The sequence below is a fragment of the Oncorhynchus nerka genome, linkage group LG23, assembly GCF_034236695.1.
Source record: "Oncorhynchus nerka isolate Pitt River linkage group LG23, Oner_Uvic_2.0, whole genome shotgun sequence".
Classification (NCBI taxonomy): Eukaryota; Metazoa; Chordata; class Actinopteri; order Salmoniformes; family Salmonidae; genus Oncorhynchus; species Oncorhynchus nerka.
Window position 1 is genome coordinate 50,008,285 of NC_088418.1, and position 23,893 is coordinate 50,032,177.

The 23,893-nt window shown below is 44.5% G+C and overlaps 1 protein-coding gene and 1 long non-coding RNA gene across 2 annotated transcripts in view; one reads left to right on the forward strand and one right to left on the reverse strand.

Annotated features, from left to right (window-relative positions):
• LOC115106995 (patatin-like phospholipase domain-containing protein 2) lies at positions 1-15,351 on the forward strand. The gene is made up of 9 exons (XM_029630282.2): positions 1-434; positions 2,205-2,437; positions 2,750-2,815; positions 9,481-9,690; positions 10,956-11,016; positions 11,216-11,404; positions 11,608-11,740; positions 12,221-12,340; positions 12,466-15,351. The coding sequence occupies exons 1-9, from the start codon at positions 248-250 to the stop codon at positions 12,695-12,697; spliced, it is 1,431 nt and encodes a 476-aa protein (XP_029486142.1). The 5' UTR covers positions 1-247; the 3' UTR covers positions 12,698-15,351.
• LOC115106998 (uncharacterized) overlaps positions 11,132-23,893 on the reverse strand; it is a 17,313-nt gene continuing 4,551 nt past the window's right edge. The window contains exon 2 of the long non-coding RNA XR_003860145.2: positions 11,132-11,382. This is a non-coding gene — a long non-coding RNA (uncharacterized LOC115106998). The remainder of the gene's footprint in view (positions 11,383-23,893) is intronic.

Sequence of the window (23,893 nt, forward strand, 5' to 3'; positions counted from 1 at the left end):
CTGGAACCGGGAAGTTTATGGCAAGTCAGCCCTCCAGCGATCAATACATAACTGTCTCTTTGTACGTTACACGAGAGGAGTAGACTGAGTAGTGTACGCTAGTTTGAGCCGTCCTCTCTCGGAACTGTTGTTGACATTCAGTAATGAAGGGAACTTGTCATAGACTCCAAGGGTAAAATTTGGGAGTCATTATTACAAGCGCATTTACCCAAACTTGTAGGTCCACGTCAAAGACTGTCCTCCCGGGATGTTCGACCTAACGAAGGAATGGAATCTGTCGTTCGCCGGCTGCGGGTTCCTGGGGATCTATCACATCGGAGTGTCCAGCTGCCTGTTGGAACAAGCGCCCTACCTTATCAAAGGTGCCACCAAGATTTACGGGGCTTCGGCCGGTGCCCTAACCGCCTCGGTGCTCGCCAGCCAGGCATCCATAGGTGAGCATCCAATACCCTACACTGGCCCCTTGAGTTCATCACACCCTGTCATCAGTGGAATGAATGCCTGCATGGTGACTTTTACGCAAAAATCGCAATTTTAGATTAGCAACTAAATTACCTTTAAAGAATAATCACTTGTGGCCTTGATATACGGGTGAAATTATTTCAGCAATGCTTAAAACTTTGCTCGTATGTAATAGATAGGTGGTTATACTGGGGCTCCTTTGTAGCTCAGTGTAGAACATGGCGCTTTTAACGCCAGGGTAGTGGGTTCAATTCCCGGGTCCACACAGACACAAAATGTATTCACACATGACTGTACATCTCTTTGGATAAAAGCATCTGCTAAATGGCATGTATTATTTTCATGTAATAAACTTCTAATTATTAAGAATTACATAATTACATGGTTAGAGCCAAAATGGCTGCCTGTATTTAAATATGGTAGCCTTCCACTCATTGATCATGTCACACCATTGATGAATGTCATCTGGGTCAGTTATAGGACTATTGACCTATTGGTCCTCTAGATCAGAGGCCTCCCCAATGGTACTGATAGATCTCGCTGACCGAGGGAAAACGCAATCATGATTAAGAGCAAACATGCCCCAGCTTGACATAGAACGTGACTCTTAGCTGAGTCTCGGTATGATCCCATGCCTCTTTCGCTGTCTTTTAAACCCAATAACCTTATAGTGAAGAGACGAAAGACTGGGGAACTTAGTAAGTGTCCCAGTTGTGTCCTATCTAAATGAGAGCGGGAGAGAGAGAGTTAAAGAGGGTGAGAGATCGGTCAGCGAGATCTTGGTGCTTGCCTACAGAGCTGTGAGGGGAACGGCACCTCAGTACCTCCAGGCTCTGATCAGGCCCTACACCCAAACAAGGGCACTGCGTTCATCCACCTCTGGCCTGCTCGCCTCCCTACCACTGAGGAAGTACAGTTCCCGCGCAGCCCAGTCAAAACTGTTTGCTGCTCTGGCCCCCCAATGGTGGAACAAACTCCCTCACGACGCCAGGACAGCGGAGTCAATCACCACCTTCCGGAGACACCTGAAACCCCACCTCTTTCATGAATACCTAGGATAGGATAAAGTAATCCTTCTCACCCCCCTAAAAGATTTAGATGCACTATTGTAAAGTGGCTGTTCCACTGGATGTCTTAAGGTGAACGCACCAATTTGTAAGTCGCTCTGGATAAGAGCGTCTGCTAAATGACTTAAATGTAGTAATAGAGAGATAACAATCGAGTGAACAGTCAATAAAGGCGTCATTAAGAGTCAAAAGAAAGTACTGGATTGTTGTGAAAATTGGCAGAAGGAAGATATAGGTTACCGTTCATGACCTCAGAGTTTCACTGTCACTCAGTGACTCCAATGTGTTCCACTGATAGTACAATTAACATCCTTATTTCAGCCAGATAAGACTACCTCAGTGTTTTTGTAATCACTTGATTTTCTTTACTGGAATTCTGTCTGTGTGTAAAACAGTCTTTAGATCCATTCCATCCAAGTGTGGACAAGATGAACACACATAACTAGCTCAGTACACATAACTAGCTCAGTACACATAACTAGCTCAGTACACATAACTAGCTCAGTACACATAACTAGCTCAGTTAAACCAGTGGAGAAATGTTTTGTGAGCTACAGATCACTGTTTAGTTCCCTTGAGAATTAATCTTCCTTTGAATAAAAAACATCCAATTCCTCCCAGCGGAAGGCCCAAACACAACTAACACACTGTCTCTCCGTCTCTCCCCTCCTCTAGCTAAGTGCTGTGAGGATGTGATCGAGACAGTCAAGGAGGCCCGGAAGCGTAACCTGGGTCCCCTCCACCCCTCCTTCAACCTGGTCAAGGTCATCAGGTCGGGCCTGGAGCGCGACCTGCCCGCCGACGCGCACACACTCGCCTCCGGGAGGCTGTGTGTGTCACTCACTCGCGTGTCTGATGGACAAAACGTCATCGTGTCCGAGTTCAAGTCCAAGGAGGAGCTCATCCAGGTCAGTGTACCCACTCAACCCACCTGGGCTGCTATTCACAAAACATATCCGAGTAGGAGTACTGATCTAGGATCAGTTGGATAAGGAGGTGGCACCTGATCGCAGATCAGTACTCATACTGTAAAACGCATTGTGAATATGGGCCCTGAACACCCCTGAGCACTTGAGTTTTTCCATATCCCATACATATCCCATACATATTTGTCCTTTCACCTACTGGCCTTGCCATTGACTGTTTACATGAGTTGTATGTAATGTAAACTGGGTTGGACTGTGTAACGTCTCTCTCTCTCTCTCTCTCTGTGTCTACAGGCACTGCTGTGTAGCTGTTTCATCCCCATATACTGTGGCCTGATCCCTCCATCCTTCCAAGGAGTGGTAAGTGCCCAAGGCCCTAATGCCTCAACTGCTTTCTTACGTTTCTCTGAACACTGTTTCCTTGTTTTCTAAGAAAAAGCAGCAGATGTTAGACTGGGTTTATTATGGTCTCGTCTCTAATGCCTTTATTGCTCAGGTCATAGTCATAAGGTGGCTAGGTTCAAGTGTAGCGCAATGTTGTGTTTTTCTGTTTGTGTGTCTGTCTGTCTGTCGGTCTGTGCATACACTCTGGTACTTGTTCATGTGTCAGTCTACCTTACTCTAGGAGCTAATCAGCCCGTGAACCATTTCCCTTGGCAGACCAGTGGTGTATTATATACTTCCAGACTGGTTTCTGGCCTCTGCAGATTGGGACCAGGAAGTCCAGGGTGGCTCCATTCTAAACTGAGTCACTAGGACATAGGAGCACAGTCCTCCAAAACATCAACTACCATATATCAATTACCTATTTATGCCACTTATTCTCTAGTATATTTCACTGCTATCTGCTCTTGTTATCATTGAGGGCATATAGCCTCTATCTGGGCATGTCCCTTGCTCAGTGCCAAATTATACATCCATGGAACACAGGCGGAACACACTAGATTGTTCAATAAATATAGGCTATAGTTAGTGTGTCCCATTGTCTGGTGTGTCAGGTTCACAGATAGCTATTTAGATATCCTGTTTAACCTCCTCCACCCCATCCAGCCGTCTCTTTCTATCTATCTATCTATATACACTGCTCAAAAAAATAAAGGGAACACTTAAACAACACAATGTAACTCCAAGTCTATCACACTTCTGGGAAATCAAACTGTCCACTTAGGAAGCAACACTGATTGACAATACATTTCACATGCTGTTGTGCAAATGGAATAGACAACAGGTGGAAATTATAGGCAATTAGCAAGACACCCCCAATAAAGGAGTGGTTCTGCAGTAGGTGACCACATACCACTTCTCAGTTCCTATGCTTCCTGGCTGATGTTTTGGTCACTTTTGAATGCTGGTGGTGCTTTCACTCTAGTGGTAGCATGAGACGGAGTCTACAACCCACACAAGTGGCTCAGGTAGTGCAGCTCATCCAGGATGGCACATCAATGTGAGTTGTGGCAAGAAGGTTTGCTGTGCCTGTCAGCGTAGTGTCCAGAGCATGGAGGCGCTTCCAGGAGACAGGCCGGTACATCAGGAGACGTGTAGGAGGCCGTAGGAGGGCAACAACCCAGCAGCAGGACCGCTACCTCCGCCTTTGTGCAAGGAGGAGCACTGCCAGAGCCCTGTAAAATGACCTCCAGCAGGCCACAAATGTGCATGTGTCTGCTCAAACGGTCAGAAACAGACTCCATGAGGGTGGTATGAGGGCCCGACGTCCACAGGTGGGGGTTGTGCTTACAGCCCAACACCGTGCAGGATGTTTGGCATTTGCCAGAGAACACCAAGATTGGCAAATTCGCCACTGGCGCCCTGTGCTCTTCACAGATGAAAGCAGGTTCACACTGAGCACATGTGACAGACGTGACAGAGTCTGGAGACGCCGTGGAGAACGTTCTGCTGCCTGCAACATCCTCCAGCATGACCGGTTTGGCGGTGGGTCAGTCGTGGGGTGGCATTTCTTTGGGGGGCCGCACAGCCCTCCATGTGCTCGCCAGAGGTAGCCTGACTGCCATTAGGTACCGAGATGAGATCCTCAGACCCCTTGTGAGACCATATGCTGGTGCGGTTGGCCCTGGGTTCCTCCTAATGCAAGACAATGCTAGACCTCATGTGGCTGGAGTGTGTCAGCAGTTCCTGCAAGAGGAAGGCATTGATGCTATGGACTGGCCCTCCCGTTCCCCAGACCTGAATCCAATTGAGCACATCTGGGACATCATGTCTCGCTCCATCCACCAACGCCATGTTGCACCACAGACTGTCCAGGAGTTGACAGATGCTTTAGTCCAGGTCTGGGAGGAGATCCCTCAGGAGACCATCCGCCACCTCATCAGGAGCATGCACAGGCATTGTAGGGAGGTCATACAGGCACGTGGAGGCCACACACACTACTGAGCCTCATTTTGACTTGTTTTAAGGACATTACATCAAAGTTGGATCAGCCTGTAGTGTGGTTTTCCACTTTCATTTAGAGTGTGACTCCAAATCCAGACCTCCATCGGTTGATAAATTTGATTTCCATTGATCATTTTTGTGTGATTTTGTTGTCAGCACATTCAACTATGTAAAGAAAAAAGTATTTAATAAGAATATTTCATTTATTCAGATCTAGGATGTGTTATTTTAGTGTTCCCTTTATTTTTTTGAGCAGTGTATATATATATATATATATATATATATGACCCATCTATCTATATAGATGTACAGTTGATGTCGGAAGTTTACATACACCTAGATTGGAGTCATTAAAACTATTTTTTCAACCACTCCACACATTTCTTGTTAACAAAACTGCAGTTTTGACAAGTCGGATAGGACATCTACAGTCGTGTCCAAATGTTTTGAGAATTGTCTTGCCCGGGCCATGGAGTGGCTTTTATTATCTATTTTGGTTAGGCCAGGATGTGACTAGGGTGGGCATCGTTTCTTTATTTTTATGTTTTCTGTTTTTCTGTTTTGGCCGGGTATGGTTCTCAATCATGGACAGCTGTCTATCATTGGCTCTGATTGGGAATCATACTTAGGCAGCCTTTTTTCCTTTATTTTGTGGGTAGTTATCTTTGTTAGTGGCACTATAGCCCTAGTAAGCTTCACGGTCGTTGCTTTGTTTCTTGTTTTGTTTGCGACATTTACATAAATAAAGGAAAATGTACGCTCACCACGTTGCACCTTGGTCCGGTCATTTCCACGACGACGTCCATGACAAGAATGACACAAATATACATTTTCACAAAGTTTGCCGCTTCAGTGTCTTTAGATATTTTTGGCAGATGTTACTATGGAACACTGAAGTATAATTACAAGCATTTCATAAGTGTCAAATGCTTTTATTGACAATTTCATAAAGTTGATGCAAAGAGTCAATATTTGCAGTGTTGATCCTTCTTTTTCAAGACCTCTGCAATCCGCCCTGGCATGCTGTCAATTAACTTCTGGGCCACATGGCACTGATGGCAGCCCATTCTTGCATAATCAATTCTTGGAGTTTGTCAGAATTTGTGGCTTTTGTTTGTCCACCCGCCTCTTGAGGATTGACCACAAGTTCTCAATGGGATTAAGGTCTGGGGAGTTTCCTGGCCATGGACCCAAAATATCGATGTTTTGTTCCCCGAGCCACTTAGTTATCAACTTTGCCTTATGGCAAGGTGCTCCATCATGCTGGAAAAGGCATCGTTCGTCACCAAACTGTTCCTGGATGGTTTGGAGAAGTTGCTCTCGGAGGATGTGTTGGTACCATTCTTTATTCATGGCTGTGTTCTTAGGCAAAATTGTGAGTGAGCCCACTCCCTTGGCTGAGAAGCAACCCCACACATAAATGGTCTCAGGATGCTTTACTGTTGGCATGACACAGGACTGGTTGTAGTGCTCACCTTGTCTTCTCCTTCCTGGAGAGAAGTGGCTTCTTTGCTGCCCTTCTTGATACCAGGCCATCCTCCCAAAGTCTTCGCCTCTGTCACGTTCGTCATATTGATGAGACCAAGGCACAGCGTGGTAAGCGTACATAACTCTTTAATGAAAGAGAGAACACTGAACAAAACGTACCATGAAGCTATATGGCTAGTGCAGAACAGGCAACTAAACATAGAATAACAACCCAGAAAATAACCAAGGAATATGGCTACCTAAATATGGTTCCCAATCAGAGACAATGATAAACAGCTGCCTCTGATTGAGAACCAATCTTGGCAACCATAGACATATAAACACCTAGACTAGAAAAACCCCTAGACATACAAAACCCCCTAGACAATACAAAAACTAAACAAACCACCCTTGTCACACCCTGACCTAACCAAATATTAAAGATAACTAAGGTCAGGGCGTGACAGCCTCACTGTGTGTGCAGATGCACTCACACCTGCCTGCTGCCATTCCTGAGAAACCTCTGTACTTGTTTGGGGCCCTGACCCCGCAGCTGAATCAACTTTAGGAGACGGTCCTGTCGCTTTCTTTACTTTCTTAGGCGCCCTGAAGCCTTCTTCACAACAATTGAACCGCTCTCCTTGAAGTTCTTGACGATCCGATAAATGGTTGATTTATGTGCAATCTTACTGGCAGCAATATCCTTGCCTTTGAAGCCCTTTTTGTGCAAAGCAATGATGACGGCCCGTGTTTCTTTGGAGAAAACCATGGTTGACAGAGGAAGAACAATGATTCCAAGCACCACCCTCCTTTTGAAGCTTCCAGTCTGTTATTCAAACTCAATCAGCATGACAGAGGGATCTCCTGCCTTGTCCTCATCAACACTCACACCTGTGTTAACGAGAGAATCACTGGCATGATGTCAGCTGGTCCTTTTGTGTCAGGGCTGAAATGCAGTAGAAATGTTTTTGGGGGATTCAGTTCATTTGCATGGCAAAGAGGGACTTTTGATTCTGAAGTAAATGCAAATTGCCATCATACAAACTGAGGCAGCAGACTTTGTGAAAATTAATATTTGTGTCATTCTCAAAACTTTTGGCCACGACTATACTTTGTGCATGACACAAGTAATATTTCCAACAATTGTTTACAGACATATTATTTCACTTATAATTCACTGTATCACAATTCCAGTGGGTCAGAAGTTCACATACACTAAGTTGACTGTGCCAGAAAAAAAAACAGAAAATTATAGGCTAATTGACATCATTTGAGTCAATTGGAGGTGTACCTGTGGATATATTTCAAGGCCTACCTCATCATGGGAAAATCAAAAGAAATCAGCCAAGACCTCAGAAAAAAATGTGGACCTCCACAAGTCTGATTCATCCATGGGAGCAATTTCCAAAAGCCTGAAGGTACCACGTTTCATCTGTACAAACATAGTACGCAAGTATAAACACCATGGGACCACGCAGCCGTCATACCGCTCAGGAAGGAGACACGTTCTGTCTCCTAGCAAGTATAAACACCATGGGACCACGCAGCCGTCATACCGCTCAGGAAGGAGACACGTTCTGTCTCCTAGCAAGTATAAACACCATGGGACCACGCAGCCGTCATACCGCTCAGGAATGCAGACTGTGTCGAAGTTACAATGTTTATTACAAGAACAGGGGCAAAGGTACAGGATGGCAGGCAGGCTCAGAGTCACATCAGGTCAGGCAGAGCTTGGTCATCCAGAGTTGTGGGGCAAAGGGTCGGGAGAGGCAGGCAGGCTCGGGGTCGGGAGAGGCTGGCAGGGTCGGGAGAGGCAGGCAGGGTCGGGAGAGGCAGGCAGGCTCAGGGTCGGGAGAGGCAGGCAGGCTCAGGGTCGGGAGAGGCAGGCAGGCTCGGGGTCGGGAGAGGCTGGCAGGGTCGGGAGAGGCAGGCAGGCTCAGAGTCGGGAGAGGCAGGCAGGCTCAGAGTCACATCAGGTCAGGTCAGGCAGAGCTTGGTCATCCAGAGTTGTGGGGCAAAGGGTTGGGAGAGGCAGAAGGGGCAAAGCCGGGAAACAAATAGAAAACAGGAAGACAAGACTAAGACAGGAGCGAGGGGAAAAACACTGGTAGGTTCTACGAACAAAACAAACTGGCAACAGACAAACAGAGAACACAGGTGTAAATACACAAGGGATAATGGGGAAGATGGGCGACACCTGGGGGGTGTAGTAAAGCACAAAGACAGGTGAAACAGATCAGGGTGTGACACCATGTCTCTATATAGATGTTTGCCCCATCTCTCTATATAGATATATGCCCCATACTAGGTCTATTATGACAAATATATAGAACAGTAATAAATGACTTATAAACAGCATATCTGAGGGCATGAAGTTGAACTATCTGTCAGTTGACGGAGCATGTACTTTTTCAGAAGAATGTGCATACTACTTATTTAAGTTTCTTGTGAAAGTGATGAAGTTTCATTTAAACTAGATTTCATCACTGGACTCAGTTGGCTTTGACACTCTGAACAAGGAAATATAGTGCATTCTTTGTCCTCAGCCCTGAACTCTCTTTGCTAAACTCACTGCCACGTTGAGTCTTGATCATGCTTTGGAGCTGGCACTGCGATCCTTTTTTCCCCTGAGATGTTCTCAGCGTTTTACACTGGAAAACGATTAATTCGTGTTGAAATGTTAGAGGGTCGCATCTGAACTTGGAATGGAGCTGCATCGGATAATTACATGAGACTGGTGTAAAAATTGATAAATTCTCCAAATAGTAATGTGAGATTGTTTGGTCATGAGTTGGCAGTGTGGAGAAGCTGGCTAAGGGGAAATCTGACATGCCTAATATGCCCTCAAGAGGGGAATGTTTCCTTGAATGTGTTAGATTTCAGTGATAACCGAGTTGGGTTAAAAGTTACATATTTTTTTAGCAGAAGATAGGCAGAGGAAGTCAACAACAAATATTTATAATATATAAATAGAGATTTAGAACAGTCATCTATGTCAGCCCTGAGACGTCCGGACTACAGTATGCCTGGGGTGTTGTTATGTAAAGGCTGTGGCCCTGTGGTCAAACAAATACGGCTTGTTTATAGTTGTGCATGGGTCCAAAAACACCCAATTATTCTCACTTTCTCGCTCTCTTCCTCCTCCCTGTCTCCCCCTCTTCTCTGTGTAGCGTTACGTGGATGGGGGAATCAGTGACAACCTTCCTCAGTCAGAGCTGAAGAACACCATCAGCATCTCTCCGTTCTCCGGCGAGAGCGACATCTGTCCCCGGGACACCTCCTTCAACTTCCACGAGCTGCGCTTCACCAACACCTCCATCCAGATGAACCTGGACAATATGTACCGCCTCAGCAATGCCCTGTTCCCCCCAGAACCCAAGGTAGGTAGACCGCTATGACTGCTTACCAATGCGTTATGCATGGCCCTGGGAAGAGGTTTGTAGTCCTTATGTCGGCCCTATTCCCAAAGGTAGGATGGAGGATCAGGATGCTCCTTAGTCCAATTCATCAGATGGGTTGTTTATGACTACTTGTAAATAGAAGCCTTATGTATGGGTTTTGTGTTATGAAATCCTTATAAAGGTACCCTTGAAATAGTCTAAACATTCTATACATTTTTGTAGGAGAGCGTAGTAGTCTGGTATGGGAGACTGGGCCCCTGACCTTCCACTATCCTATTCCCTGATTATATAACCCCAACTCCCGCATTTCACCCCTTATCCTGTCTCCTCTTTGGACTCCTATCCTTATCCCCCCATACTTCCTATCTGAACTTTGTCCTCCCCTGTTCCTCCCTAACTCCACAGTGATCAATACTGGCAGGACGTTATTGGCTTCTGTCCTTGTTGAATTACATTTCCTGTATTGCACATACTTCTTCACTGTCTGGATAATAACATGGGAGTCAACTTTTAGCGTCAGGTGAACTTTGCCCTCTGAGGTTGGTCTTTGTCTCTTGGTTCAGTTTTTGCCAAGATCTGCCACCGTCTTTTCCCTTCATGTGTGCCTGGAATGTTGTAACTGGAATTTGGGGATTATGCCAAATCCCACCGACAAAGCCATGTGCAGAGGCCCTACTTAGAAAAGGAAGTTTCACTTCACTCTGCCACCTTTGACATATTGTTTACACATGACATTCACAGACACACACACATAGAAGAGTCCACCCTACCTTTTCCTTCACGTGTAATAGTGTTCAACCTACCCTGACTAAATTCACACATATGTCGTGCCACTGTGAAGTTATCTGTCCAGATACCTCTCTCCCTGTTGCTTTGTTGTTGTAGGAACACAGAATAAGGAGTAGCCAGAGAACAGAACTCTGCCACGTTGACCTTTAACCCCTAGTCAAACACTGTTTGGTTCCGGCTGATATTAGTCATTCCCCTCTGTTTTATGTGGTTATAAACAGCTGTACTTGTTTAACACGGTTGTTAACTGTCAGCGATAACATGATTGCTAAATCAGTCAGCGGTAGTGATAGTTATAACCAATCACATAATGTGAGATCATGCTCTGTATCGTGTGTGGGTGGGTATATCTGAGTCCTAATGATCCTGTGATATGATTATTATATTTATTCAATCTACCTCTTGCATATGATCCCTTACCGCAATAGGTATGATCTATGTGTTTTCTTTGACAGGTTATGGCAGAGATATGTCAGAGTGGCTACAAGGACACCCTTCGCTTTCTTGAGGAGAACCGTGAGTATGACTATGTTGCCTTTGACAGTAGTAGTGGGCTGTGCTAAGATCATAAGCTAAAGTGAAATACAGTACATGCAGTGGGCATCAATGATGTACAGGGTTCAACATGAAGTATGGAGTTAACCTGCACTTATTTATGGGGTAATATTGTTATGCTGTGTTACAAAGATGATGAATGTATTGTTTATGATGTCAGATCTGCTGAAGCTGGAGTGTCCGACTGCCGGCCCCAGCCTATCAGAAGCCACACACACCTGCTGCTGCAAGCCCATCGCCACGGAAACCACTAAGGACTGGATGCTCCGCCGGCTCCGCCTCCTGAGGAAGCGGCACTGGTGGCTGGACGAGCAGATTGTTGACAACCTGCCAACCCAAATCAAAAAAGGTAGATGGGAGGTTAACCTAGACTCAGATGTTTTCTGCTCAAAGCTGTTAGAAACTGTTGTTATCTAGTTACAACACTGACATTAACATTGTGTTGTTATCATGCTCTTGTCAGTGACGTGTGGTTGTTGTGTGTATCTGAAAGTCCTCTGAGGCTGTGCCCGTGTCAGCGAAGTGTGACATATTGTGTCTCTATGACTGTAGTGTTTTGTGAGGCGTGCCAGCAGAAGCCTGGTCTGTATGCTCAGGTGTCCGAGATGCTGCCGGTCAGAGTGGCCTCCTACATGCTCCTGCCCTGCACACTACCTGTGGTATCGGCCTACTCAGTGGGCAAGAGGTAAGTCTACATCCTATACCACTACTAGTGCTACCTACCACAAACTAACAAGCCCTCAATGAACTCAATGCAGTCACAGTAGCTCAAACAGCAACCAATGACAACAGTAATGCAAACAAATCAGCTTTTAAAAAGCCCAGAAATACCCTTTAGCATAACTATACTTTAGCATAACTAGCCTTTAGCATACAGCAGCCAATTCCTTCAAACTAGCCCTGACAGCAACCACTGACAACAAAGTAGTCTTTAAAGTAGTCATTAGCCCACCACAGCAAACAAATAACACTGTGAACACAAACGAACTAGGAATAAAAACAGGTTTCCTACTAAACGCAATACATTTGAATGTGCTGCACAGGGACTCCACCTAGTTGGCAAGTCAATCCACCACAGGAATTGTTGAGGTCCCCCCCACCCACACACACACTTGGTGGTACATCACAGTACATTGACTCTTCTTGTCCCTCTCCTGTACTCCAGGTTTGTGGAGTGGATCCCAGAGGTGCCTGCAGATATGCGTTGGCTAGCTGGGGTGGCTGGGGATGTAGCTGGGAGCGTGTACAGACAGACTCGGAGAGGAGCACCAGCAGACATAACCAGGTGAGAGACATGGAGTTTCTACTACTGGGTATATGGATGGATGGATGGAGTCTACGTGTAGATTTGGATGTATGTCATACAGTATGAATAAAGTCTAATGGCCTTGTGTGTTTTTCTTTTTGCAGTGATGGTTCCCTGAGGAATTGCATGAGCCTGCCCCTACCCCTGGACAGTGACGGACCCAGGGAGAGAGACTGTCACCTCTCCGGGTTCGCTCTCTCTGCTCTTGACCTCCAAAGTCAATACTGGAACATCCCCACCGCCCCCTCTTCCCGCCGCCCCACCAGCCCCCTCATGCCCAGCCCCTCCCCACGACAGATCTGCTTCTTTGTTGGCTCGCAGGACGAGACTGACTGACAGTCCCATCCACCAATGAGAGGACACTTTGACTTTGTTTTAAAAGATGATAGGATGACAGTCCAGCTCAAGATCCCTCCCACAGGGCCTGTCTATAGGCTATAGGAACTGGGATGGACAAATGATGATCATGTGATTGAATAGCTTTGGGATCCAGAACTGTTGCTATAGACACACTAATCATGTATTTTGATCAGTCTAACAATCATATTTTATTCTACAGTTAACATTGTAGAACAATTTACCAGCTCACCACCAAAGGCCTCTGCAAGTGAATTCTTTTTTGAAATTATACATTTTATAAATAACTGTCTAGTGTTTCCAGATTACTTGTTGTCACCACCTTCCGGAGACACCTGAAACCCCACCTCTTTCAGGAATACCTAGGATAGGATAAAGTAATCCTTCTCACCCCCTCCCCCCTTAAAAGATTTAGATGCACTATTGTAAAGTGGCTGTTCCACTGGATGTCTTAAGGTGAACGCACCAATTTGTAAGTCGCTCTGGATAAGAGCGTCTGCTAAATGACTTAAATGTAAAATGTAAAATGTCACTACAACTATACCTACCTACTTACAGTACCTACCTACCAGAGGAGGCTGGTGGAAGGAGCTATAGGATGACTGGCTCATGGCTGGAATAGGATAAATGGAACGGTATCAACCACATCAAACAGGGGCGGCAGGTAGCCTAGTGGTTAGAATGTTGGGCCAGTAACCGAAAGGTTGCTGGATTGAATCCCTGAGCTGACAAGGTCAAAATCTGTCGTTCTGCCCATGAAAAAGGCAGTTAACCCACTGTTCCCCGGTAGGCTGTCATTGTAAATAATAATATTTTCTTAACTGACTTTCCTAGTTAAAATAAAAAAACATATGGAAACTACATGTTTGACTCTGTTCCATTAATTCCATTCCAGCCAATACAATGAGCCTGTCCTCCTATAGCTCCTCCCACCAGCCTCCTCTGCTACCTACCTACAGTACACAGGAGGTTTGTAGCACCTTAATTGGGGGGATGGGCTCGTGGTAATGGCGGTAGTGGAATGGTATCAAACACATGGTTCCCATGTGTTTTCTGTTCCAGACGTTATTATGACCTGTCCTCCCCTCAGCAGCCTCCTTTGCAACAGTACCTACCTACGTGTGTTCAATTAAATGTAGTATTCATTCCTAATGGACTGTTGACCTGAGTTAAAGTTGACTTCCTTGACTATGAGCTGTGCGTTTTCCTGACTACTATTAGACAGGACCCTTGAACTGAACTATGAACTACTGTGATGAGCTGTGATGTCAAGAAATTTGAATCACAATGTTCTTGAATGTTCCTTTCAGAACTTCTCTTAATGTTGACCGTTGCTTTTGCACAATAACTTGATAGGATTCACAATTTTTACATGGCATCTCAAATGGGTCAATTTCATGAAACCAGTTTTAAAATGTATGTAGAAAACTGAGTTAAAAAACCATGATGCATCTGCAAAATCAACTATCATTCGGGACTAAGGACTAAGATGTCTAGTTTTTTGGAAAGTGTCTTATTTTAAATACATTTGACATTTTTGCCAGAATTTTGTATTTTTTTTTACCCCAAATTCTCTTTACTGAAATGCTTTCGGATTAAATTCTCAAGTCATTTTATATATATTTTTTATTTAGGACAACCTAATTTCATATGAATAAGACACAAAATATGATTCTGTAATTTGTCCATAAATCATACAAATGGTATACTAGTTGACTATAATAATATTTATGCTTCAGAGTTCAAGTAACCGAAACATCTCAACATCAACTGTTCAGAGGAGACTGCATGAATCAGGCCTTCATGGTTGAATTGCTGAAAAGAAATCACTACTAAAGGACACAAATAATAAGAAGAGACTTGCTTGGGCCAAGAAACACGAGCAATGGACATTAGACCGGTGGAAATCTGTCCTTTGGTCTGATGAGTCCAAATTAGACATTTTTGGTTCCAATCCTGTGTTTTTGTGAGACGCAGAGTAGGTGAATAGATTATCTCTGCATGTGTGGTTCCCACCGTGAAGCATGGAGGAGGAGGTGTGATGGTGTGGGGGTGCTTTGCTGGTGCCACTCTGTGATTTATTTAGAATTCAAGGCACATTTAACTAGTATTGCTACCACAGAATTCTGCAGCTATACGCCATCCCATCTGGTTCGCACTTAGTGGGACTATCATTTGTTTTTCAACAGGACAATGACCCAAAACACACCTCCAGGCTGTGTAAAGGCTATTTGACCAAGAAGGAGTGAATGAGTTCTGCATCAGATGACCTGGCCTCCACAATCACCCAACCTCAACCCAATTGAGATGGTTTGGTATGAGTTGGACCGCAAAGTGAAGTAAAAGCAGCCATCGAGTGCTTAGCATATGTATGAACTCCTTCAAGACTGTTGGAAAAGCATTCCAGGTGACAACCTCGTGAAGCTGGTTGAGAGAATGCCAAGAGTGTGCAAAGCTGTCATCAAGGCAAAGGGTGGCTACATTGAAGAATCAAATATAAAATATATTTAGATTTGTTTAACACTTTTTTGGTTACTACATGATTCCATATGTGTTAATTCATAGTTTTGATGTCTTCGCTATTATTGTACAATGAAGAATATCGCAAAAATAAAGAAAAACCCTTGAATGAGTAGATGTGTCCAAACCTTTGACTGGTACTGTATGTGTTACACTGAAAACCTCTGCCTACTTGTTCCTTTTATCCTTTATTGTTGTTATTGCACAGTTGGCCCTTACCTTAATAACATGAAGCACAACAAAAAATGTTATGATGTGTAAGGCGTCTAGGTGTAGCAGGTAAGGCGGAGTCAGGTGCAGGACACGGAGATGAGTAATTCACGTAACTTTACTAAAAACAACAAATATTCCAAGAAGGAAAATAATAAAGTTCACAAATACAGACCAACTTACAACGAACAAACACGCACAAAACTATGGGGGAACCAGTGGGTTAAATAAGGAAATATATAATTATGGGAATGGAAACCAGGTGTGTACATTCGTAAGTCGTGACATTCTGTGTTTAAATATACTGTAACTTTTAAAATCCTATTGCGGTGCCTCATCATTATGGAAACTGTGTATACGTGTTTTTAATATTGCCGCAGTATGTACTGTATATTGTTGTACTTTCTTTGTGCAAGTGAAAACTGAAAACATTGGGTCAATTGCAACTCTCATTAAACCAACTATGGTCCGGTTTCACAGACAAGGCTTAAGCCTAGTTAGTCCAAGACTAAAATGCCTGTTTGAGCTGTCTTAACTCAAAGCGACATGCACAGATTTATCTTAAAATAGTCGTAGATTTAGCCTGTTCTGGATTAAACAAAGCCGATTGCAAGATGGAGGATTAGAGCTACTCTAAGGACTAAATTGAAGTTTAAATGAATCCTTCAAAGAGGCATGTTTAACTTCTGCTTAGTACCTTTTGTGAGGGAACATAGACTATTTGGAATATCTAAATGTAGACCAACATGCACTACAGAGGCCAGCCAGATGAGGATTTGTGGATAGGAGTAATCCATTAAATTACTTTGATGAAATAGCTTTTTGAGACCGCCTTCGTATGTACAAAGAACATGCATTGGAGATAATATCTTTGCTTGAGCCTAGACTTTCCTTTCTGTCTCAAAGAGGAAGGCCTTTTCCCAATTCTCTCCAAGTTCTGATCACTTTGGGGTTTCTGGCATCTGGAATATTTCATTGTGAAACTGGTGATTTGTGTGGTGCCAGTGAAGCAACTGTGTGTAGAATAGTTCAAAGTCTGCAGGGCCATTTGTGAACTGAGGAGTCTTTACATCAAGTTTCCTGATACTACTGGCCAAGCCAACTATAATGTGCTATTCTATGAATATGGGCACTTCCCAGGAGTGATTGACAGTATAAATGGATGTCATGTTCCCATCAAGTGTCCATCAACTCTTGATGCTGACTGAGGAGTACAGAAACCGTAAGAACTGGTTTTCCATCAATGTTCAGGGTCTTAATTTAGAGTTTCCAAACACTGTTGCCCGTTGGAAAGGCGCAACTCATGATTCAAGGATTTTTCTCAACTCTTCATTGCATGCTCAGTTTCAGAGAGGACAACATAGTGGACATACTACCTGGTGACAGTGGATATGGTAACTTTTCATTCACACCATACATAAATCCCACAGCAGGTGAGCAGCAAAGATTACAACAGAGCTCATATCTGTTGTATGTTTGGAGTATGGAAAAATCGATTCCAATGTTCACGCAATACACTTCGTTTCAAGTGTTGGGGTAGGTTCCTTGTTCGTTGTCAAATATTTGCTTATTGGTGAAATCAGCAATCAGAAAATATCTTTAATTAAATCAATCAAAAACCCTTATTAATGCAATTGCAGACAGAAGTTGACAACGGGAACATAGCACGCATGTTTCCGAGTAAGTTCTGCAAAATAGGAAAGGTTCCAAGTTGCTTTAATATGCTTGCAGTCAACCCCTAGTGATGTAACTGCCTACATCAAGGCCTTCTACTCATGAGACCAAGCCCATGCATATACAGTTATACAACCTTGCAGGAGAGACAATAGTTCCAGTGTTTTCTAAGGGCTCAGCAGTCATTTTCCACTCCCCAAGTTGCTTTATAGTGGTATGTCTGACTTGTCTCTTATCTCTTTCACTCCCCTGCAGGGTTCTGTGTCTATCAATCTCTTTTAGAAGCGAAAGAAACGCACACCTATTTAGGCAAGGTGCTGGCTAGCGGAGTAGAACACTTTTAAAAAATAAAGGAGAGCCGCACTCTAGGAGCCCAGATGCAAAAATGTTTATGTGCAACGTTTCGACAGACAAGCTGTCTTCATCAGGGCATAATGACAAACACTGCAGGGTGACTCATTTATATAGTGTCAAAAGACACACACACAGGTGTCTGTAATCATGGCCACGTATGGCCTGATATCATTGGCCAATTCTCATATATTAAAATAGCATACTAAAAACATAAATGGAGAGCGTACGATAATATATATATAATTTGGCTACATAAGCCTACAAACATTTACAATAGCAAAATCACAATAATCACAAGAATGGCTTCAGATCAAAGTCTACGTTGAGACTGAAGGGAGCAAGGTCTTTAAATTAAAGATCCAGGCAGCCTCTTGTTTTAACAATAAATTGTCGAGGTCACCCCCTCTCCTAGGGAGGGTGACATGTTCGATGCCAATATAACGTAGAGACGAAATCGAGTACTGAGTAAGTCGAGTTTTTGCACCTAAATGTGCTATGACGCTCCGAGATTCGTACTTTTAATTCGCGCTTTGTTTTACCCACAAACTTTTTACCACAAGGCCACGTTCTAAGATAAATAGCTGCCTTAGTGGAGCCTAGTGGTTAGAGTGTTGGACTAGTAACCGAAAGGTTGCAAGTTCGAATCCCTGAGCTGACAAGGTACAAATCTGTCATTCTGCCCCTGAACAGGCAGTTAACCCACTGTTCCTAGGCCGTCATTGAAAATAATAATTTGTTCTTAACTGACTTGCCTTGTAAAATAAAGGTAAAAAAAAGGAATAACACCTTTGATTGGGATCTGTTTCCCTGTTTGTGGGTGTTTGAAGGATCTACATTTATAAGTGCCATTGCATTGAGCACAGCCGTTACATTTGTAGTTTCCATCCAGTTGGGGAGCAAATAGACGTTGTTCAGAGATATCTTGGGGTGATAAATCAGAGGTTTCTGCCCTGCGAGAATACGACCAAGGGAAGGTCCAAAAACATATTACCGATACTTTTCATCGGATCTTAGAATGTGCCAATATTTGTGAACGATTCCCTTAGTTTGTTCAGAGCACTTTGAATAGCAGGCAGTTAGAACGCAAGACTGCTTATCTTTGTTTTGTTCTGAATTTTCTGAATGGCAGCATCAATCTGACCATTTTTGTACCCCCTCTCCTTCAATTGTCTTTGCGTCTCAGCCATATTTCTGTCGAAATCGGATTGTTTTTTTTACAAATGATTTTGATTCGACAGATTTGGCTGTAGGGCAAACTGTTTTTCAAGGGAAGTGGGTGACAACTGTCAGCCCTCAACAAACTGTTACGATCAGTAGGTTTCCTGTAAAGATCAGTGTATAGAACATTATCTTCACACAAGATCAGAAGATCAAGAAAACTGATTCGACGTGTATCAGATTGCATAGTAGATCTCAGATGCTCAGAACAGGAGTTAATAAAAGCATGGAACGCCTGGAGCTGTTTTGCATCACCCCTCCACAGAACAAGAATATCATCAATGTACCGTTTCCAAATAATGATGTTAGGCAAGAAAACATTTTTGAGAGGATTGAAAATAGACTATTTCTCCATGTAACCCACATACAAATAAGCATAGTTATGAGCCTTGGGGGATCCCATAGCAGTACCCTTTGTCTGAATAAAGAAATCATTTAGAAACATTAAGTAGTTGTGTGTGAGTATTATTTCAGCCAATGTTACAATGCAGCACTGGAAGGTAGTTCATTAGGGTCACGTTGCAGAAGAAAATGTTCCATAACTTCAATACCGCCCTTGTGTGGAATATTTGTGTATAACGACTCAACATCAAAAGTAACTAACAAAGTATTCTCAGGGAGAGGATCAAGATGATAGAGATCATACTGCTGGTGTCCTTTACAAAGGAGGGGAGCTGTTCTGAGATCATACTGACAAGGAGGGGAGCTGTTCTGAGATCATACTGCTGGTGTCCTTTACAAAGGAGGGGAGCTGTTCTGAGATCATACTGCTGGTGTCCTTTACAAAGGAGGGGAGCTGTTCTGCGAGTGGTCTAATAAAAAAGTAAACGAAGGTTGATAGAGGAGCCATTACCGCATCAATGCCTGCTACAATAGGGTGCCCTGGAGGTTTTGTAACATTCTTGTGTAATTATGGCAGAACAGTCCTGTGGTCTCCCTTCTCCTAATAGGTTGTGTCTCACTACCTCTCTTTATAAAGTATAAAAACCCACATTCAAGGCCTCCCGGGTGGAGCAGTGGTCTAAGGCACTGTGCCACCAGAGATTCTGGGTTCGAGCCCAGGCTGTGTCGCAGCCGGCTGCGACTGGGAGGCCCATAGGGAGGGTTTGGCAGGCAGGGATATCCTTGTCTCATCGCGCACTAGTGACTCCTGTGGCAGGCTGGGTGCAGTGCATGCTGACCAGGTTGCTAGGTGTACGGTGTTTCCTCCGACACATTGGTGTGGCTGGCTTCCGGGTTGGGTGTGTGTTGTGTCAAGAAGCAGTGCGGCTTGGATTGGTTGTGTTTTGGAGGATGCATGGCTCTCGACCTTCGCCTCTCCCGAGTCCGTACGGGAGTTGCAGCGATGAGACAAGACAGTAACTACTACGAAATTAGGGAGAAGGAAAAAAAACACATTCAAACCTCGGCCGTCTCATAGGCTCAACCTGACTCCCGAACAGCTCAGTGGTTATAGAACCTGAGTGTGAAATGATGTTTCCTTCTTCTGCTCGTTGGCTACAGCCTTCTTCTTCATCTTTCTTTCCGGACGTTTGTTCTGGGCCCTCTGCTTCTGTCCTTTGGCTCGAAACCTTCTTCCTCCTTCAGATGTTCTCGGGGCCCTGCTCTCCCTCCAGTCACTCATCCATGGCTTCCACTCTGGGAGAGTCTTGCAGTGGGAGAGATGATGCCAGCCGGACCTCTCCGCTACCTGGATTGCAATCGGTGTTGCCATGGTTACCTGGAAGGGTCCCATCCATCTTGGCTGGTTCCATTTTCTTTTATGGACTCATAGTTTCACCCAGACTTCCATGCAGATGGTCAGAGCATCTGGATCCTCACCTGGGACTGGTTCTGCTGCTTTCCTAGTGTGAGAGTGGAGAAAACTGCCAATAGAAGTTAGTTCTTTCATGTACTCAATGTGATTACACTGTGCCTCAGTTATGTCTGTCGGACAGTCATAGGTCTCACTCCTGGGGTGTTCATTGGTCGTCTTGTTAACATCTCGTAAGGTGTACACCCAATACCTTTGTTAAGGCTGGTGCGCATTTTCATGAGGACAAGGGGCAATCCCTCTACCCATGTCATTCCTGTGGAATGGCAGTTTGGCAAGGGAGCCTTTCAGGGTCTGATTAGCCCTCTCAGTAACTCCCGTTACTCCGCGGGTGATAGATGGACACAAACTTCTGGTCAACACCCATAATTTTGGCCATTTGGGCAACCGCATCTCCTATGAGATGGGTCCCATTGTCTGCAGACAAAACCTCAGGCACTTTGAACCTGAGTATAATTTCTCTGACTAGCAATTTTGCAACTGTTCGTGCATCGTAGTTGGTGGTGGGAAATGCTTCCACCCACTTGTTAAACCTGTCAATTATCACCAGGCAGCATCTCTTTCTTTCTTTTTGCTCTACCATGTCTATGAAATCCATAGCAAGGTGGATAAAAGATCATTTTGGAGTGGGGAACTTCCCTGGTTGCAGTGGAGTTCCCTTGTCTATATTATATAATAAATAATAAATATGTTTCGCAACGATAAATGAACTGTTTTACATGCTGATTCAAATTTGTGCAAGGAGGGAAATAAGAGCTGTTGGTGTTCTGATTTCCCATCGGCCATGGCTGTCCTCTGTCATTAACTTGTCCTCCTTGTCTATAGGGCATAGGTGGCCCCTGGGGAGCATTTTCAGCTCCGGGCAAGTGGTACTGTGGCTGAGGAGCATATTGTTGCCATGTTGCCATATTTTCCTCTTCCTCTGCAAGGCCCAACGTTTCCTCTGCCCCTGTTGTAACCTCTTCCTCTTCCATTTCCCCCACACTGCAAACTCACATGCCCCAACTGCCCACAGGTCCAGCATTGTTCTAGTCACCTCTTCCTCTTCCATTTCCCCCACACTGCAAACTCACATGCCCCAACTGCCCACAGGTCCAGCATTGTTCTAGTCACCTCTTCCTCTTCCATTTCCCCCACACTGCAAACTCACATGCCCCAACTGCCCACAGGTCCAGCATTGTTCTAGTCACCTCTTCCTCTTCCATTTCCCCCACACTGCAATCTCACATGCCCCAACTGCCCACAGGTCCAGCATTGTTCTAGTCACCTCTTCCTCTTCCATTTCCCCCACACTGCAAACTCACATGCCCCAACTGCCCACAGGTCCAGCATTGTTCTAGTCACCTCTTCCTCTTCCATTTCCCCCACACTGCAAACTCACATGCCCCAACTGCCCACAGGTCCAGCATTGTTCTAGTCACCTCTTCCTCTTCCATTTCCCCCACACTGCAAACTCACATGCCCCAACTGCCCACAGGTCCAGCATTGTTCTAGTCACCTCTTCCTCTTCCATTTCCCCCACACTGCAAACTCACATGCCCCAACTGCCCACAGGTCCAGCATTGTTCTAGTCACCTCTTCCTCTTCCATTTCCCCCACACTGCAAACTCACATGCCCCAACTGCCCACAGGTCCAACATTGTTCTAGTCACCTCTTCCTCTTCCATTTCCCCACACTGCAAACTCACATGCCCCAACTGCCCACAGGTCCAGCATTGTTCTAGTCACCTCTTCCTCTTCCATTTCCCCCACACTGCAAACTCACATGCCCCAACTGCCCACAGGTCCAGCATTGAGTGTTGTTCCAGTCACGAGGGGCTCTGGCGGGCCCACCTCCTCTTCCAGTCCATGTTTTTGGGTCACCATAATGCTGAGTGGTGAAAAGCACATACCCTGCAGGCACTGGGTTCACGGGTATGACTGATGTGACTGTGGGGGAGGTGCAGACTGTGGATGTGGTGAGCCTGTGGAAACAACTTGAGCCGCCATCATATTGTGAGTAAAATCATCAGTTCCTGTCTCGATCTGTGCAAGCTGGGCCTTCTTCAGTGCAGTGTCGTGTCCTCCTTTCACACTCTTCTATCTCCCTCTGGAATTGTCTTACCATATCCGTGGCTTGTCTGACCTCCTCTTTTAGCTTTTTACTTTTGTCCACATCATCTGTGTCCATTGTCTCTTTAATCTTATCAGCAATTAGCACCTGCAGATCTTCTTTCAACTTTCTCTTCTCTTTTCACAGTGTATACAACTTATCGTTTCCCAGTCTTCCTTCTTCTCTCTTCATTTCTTCCATTTCTCTCTGGTCTCTGAATAGGTCACCCATGGATGGTAACACTGTTCTTTTACTTCTTTAATTGTTAGTTTCTTTTCTACAGACGGCCATATGTCTAGGGTCTGCCAGTATGTTTCTTTTTGTGGAGTGAGTTGGGGTGTCGAAGGATACTCCCTCCAGGAACTGTGCCTCCTTTTCCCCCATCCAATTCTATTGTTCTCATGCCGCTTGTTGCTGCTGTTGTGTCATTCACCTCCTTCATCAGAGTCCCCGTGAGGACAGTTGTGGTTGCTTGTCCATTTTCTTCTGTCAGTGGTGTGAGAGGGTAGATCTGTGTACAGTCACCCGGGGTGTCCTCTGGGTTGAGTCTCATACGGCGGTGGGGAGTATTCCTGTTCTGCCTCTGTCCTGACTCATTTCTTTCTTCCCGCACTCTATTGTTCTCTCCAGCTTTAGTTTGGTCGCGGTAGCCTTGTTCAGAAAGATCTGTCCTTTCAGCATCATCTTTCGTATCACAGTTTCTGATACGAGGGTACTCTTCTTCATCACTTTCTTTTTGTCAATTTTTCTTGTCTGAATGATCTCCTTGACTAAATCCAACCCAGTCTTGTACAGGCTTCCTTGCTCCTATCTCCTCATTCTGGTTCCACTGTGCCATGGTGCTCCGGCTTTTTATTTAGCTAGTCTGCGTGTAATGTATTGTTTCATTCCTATAGGGTTATCCTAAAGTGGGCGTAATATGTAGCAGTATGCCTATATACATGATTCTCGATCTCCTTTTAATGTGTGTTAAACAACAGTGGATGATACTGTAATCCTATTTGTACTCTCACTTAATCCAGGCTATAGTAAATGGTTCTACTAAACGCAAATATATTTCACACATGGGCCTCACAGAGACAACCGCATGATATACTTCAATTCCTAATATTATATCTTAAGGGTGCAGAGTAACAGTAATACGTTATACACCAGTGCCCCCTGGTGATAGCGTCACAAAGTAATTTTCGATTAAAATCTCTACAGAACACAACTTCCTTGTAATAATTTTACTGGTATACTAAGGGTTGTACATTTCATATGGTAGAAAAAAGTCACTAACAAATATGTTCAA

Excerpts from the sequence above, each read along its gene's own strand:
- LOC115106995 (XM_029630282.2), top strand. The coding sequence starts at position 248 with ATGTTCGACCTAACGAAGGAATGGAATCTGTCGTTCGCCGGCTGCGGG. Across the intron at positions 9,691-10,955 it reads TGTTCCCCCCAGAACCCAAG|GTTATGGCAGAGATATGTCA; the intron begins GTAGGTAGACCG and ends TTTCTTTGACAG. Across the intron at positions 11,741-12,220 it reads GCCTACTCAGTGGGCAAGAG|GTTTGTGGAGTGGATCCCAG; the intron begins GTAAGTCTACAT and ends CCTGTACTCCAG.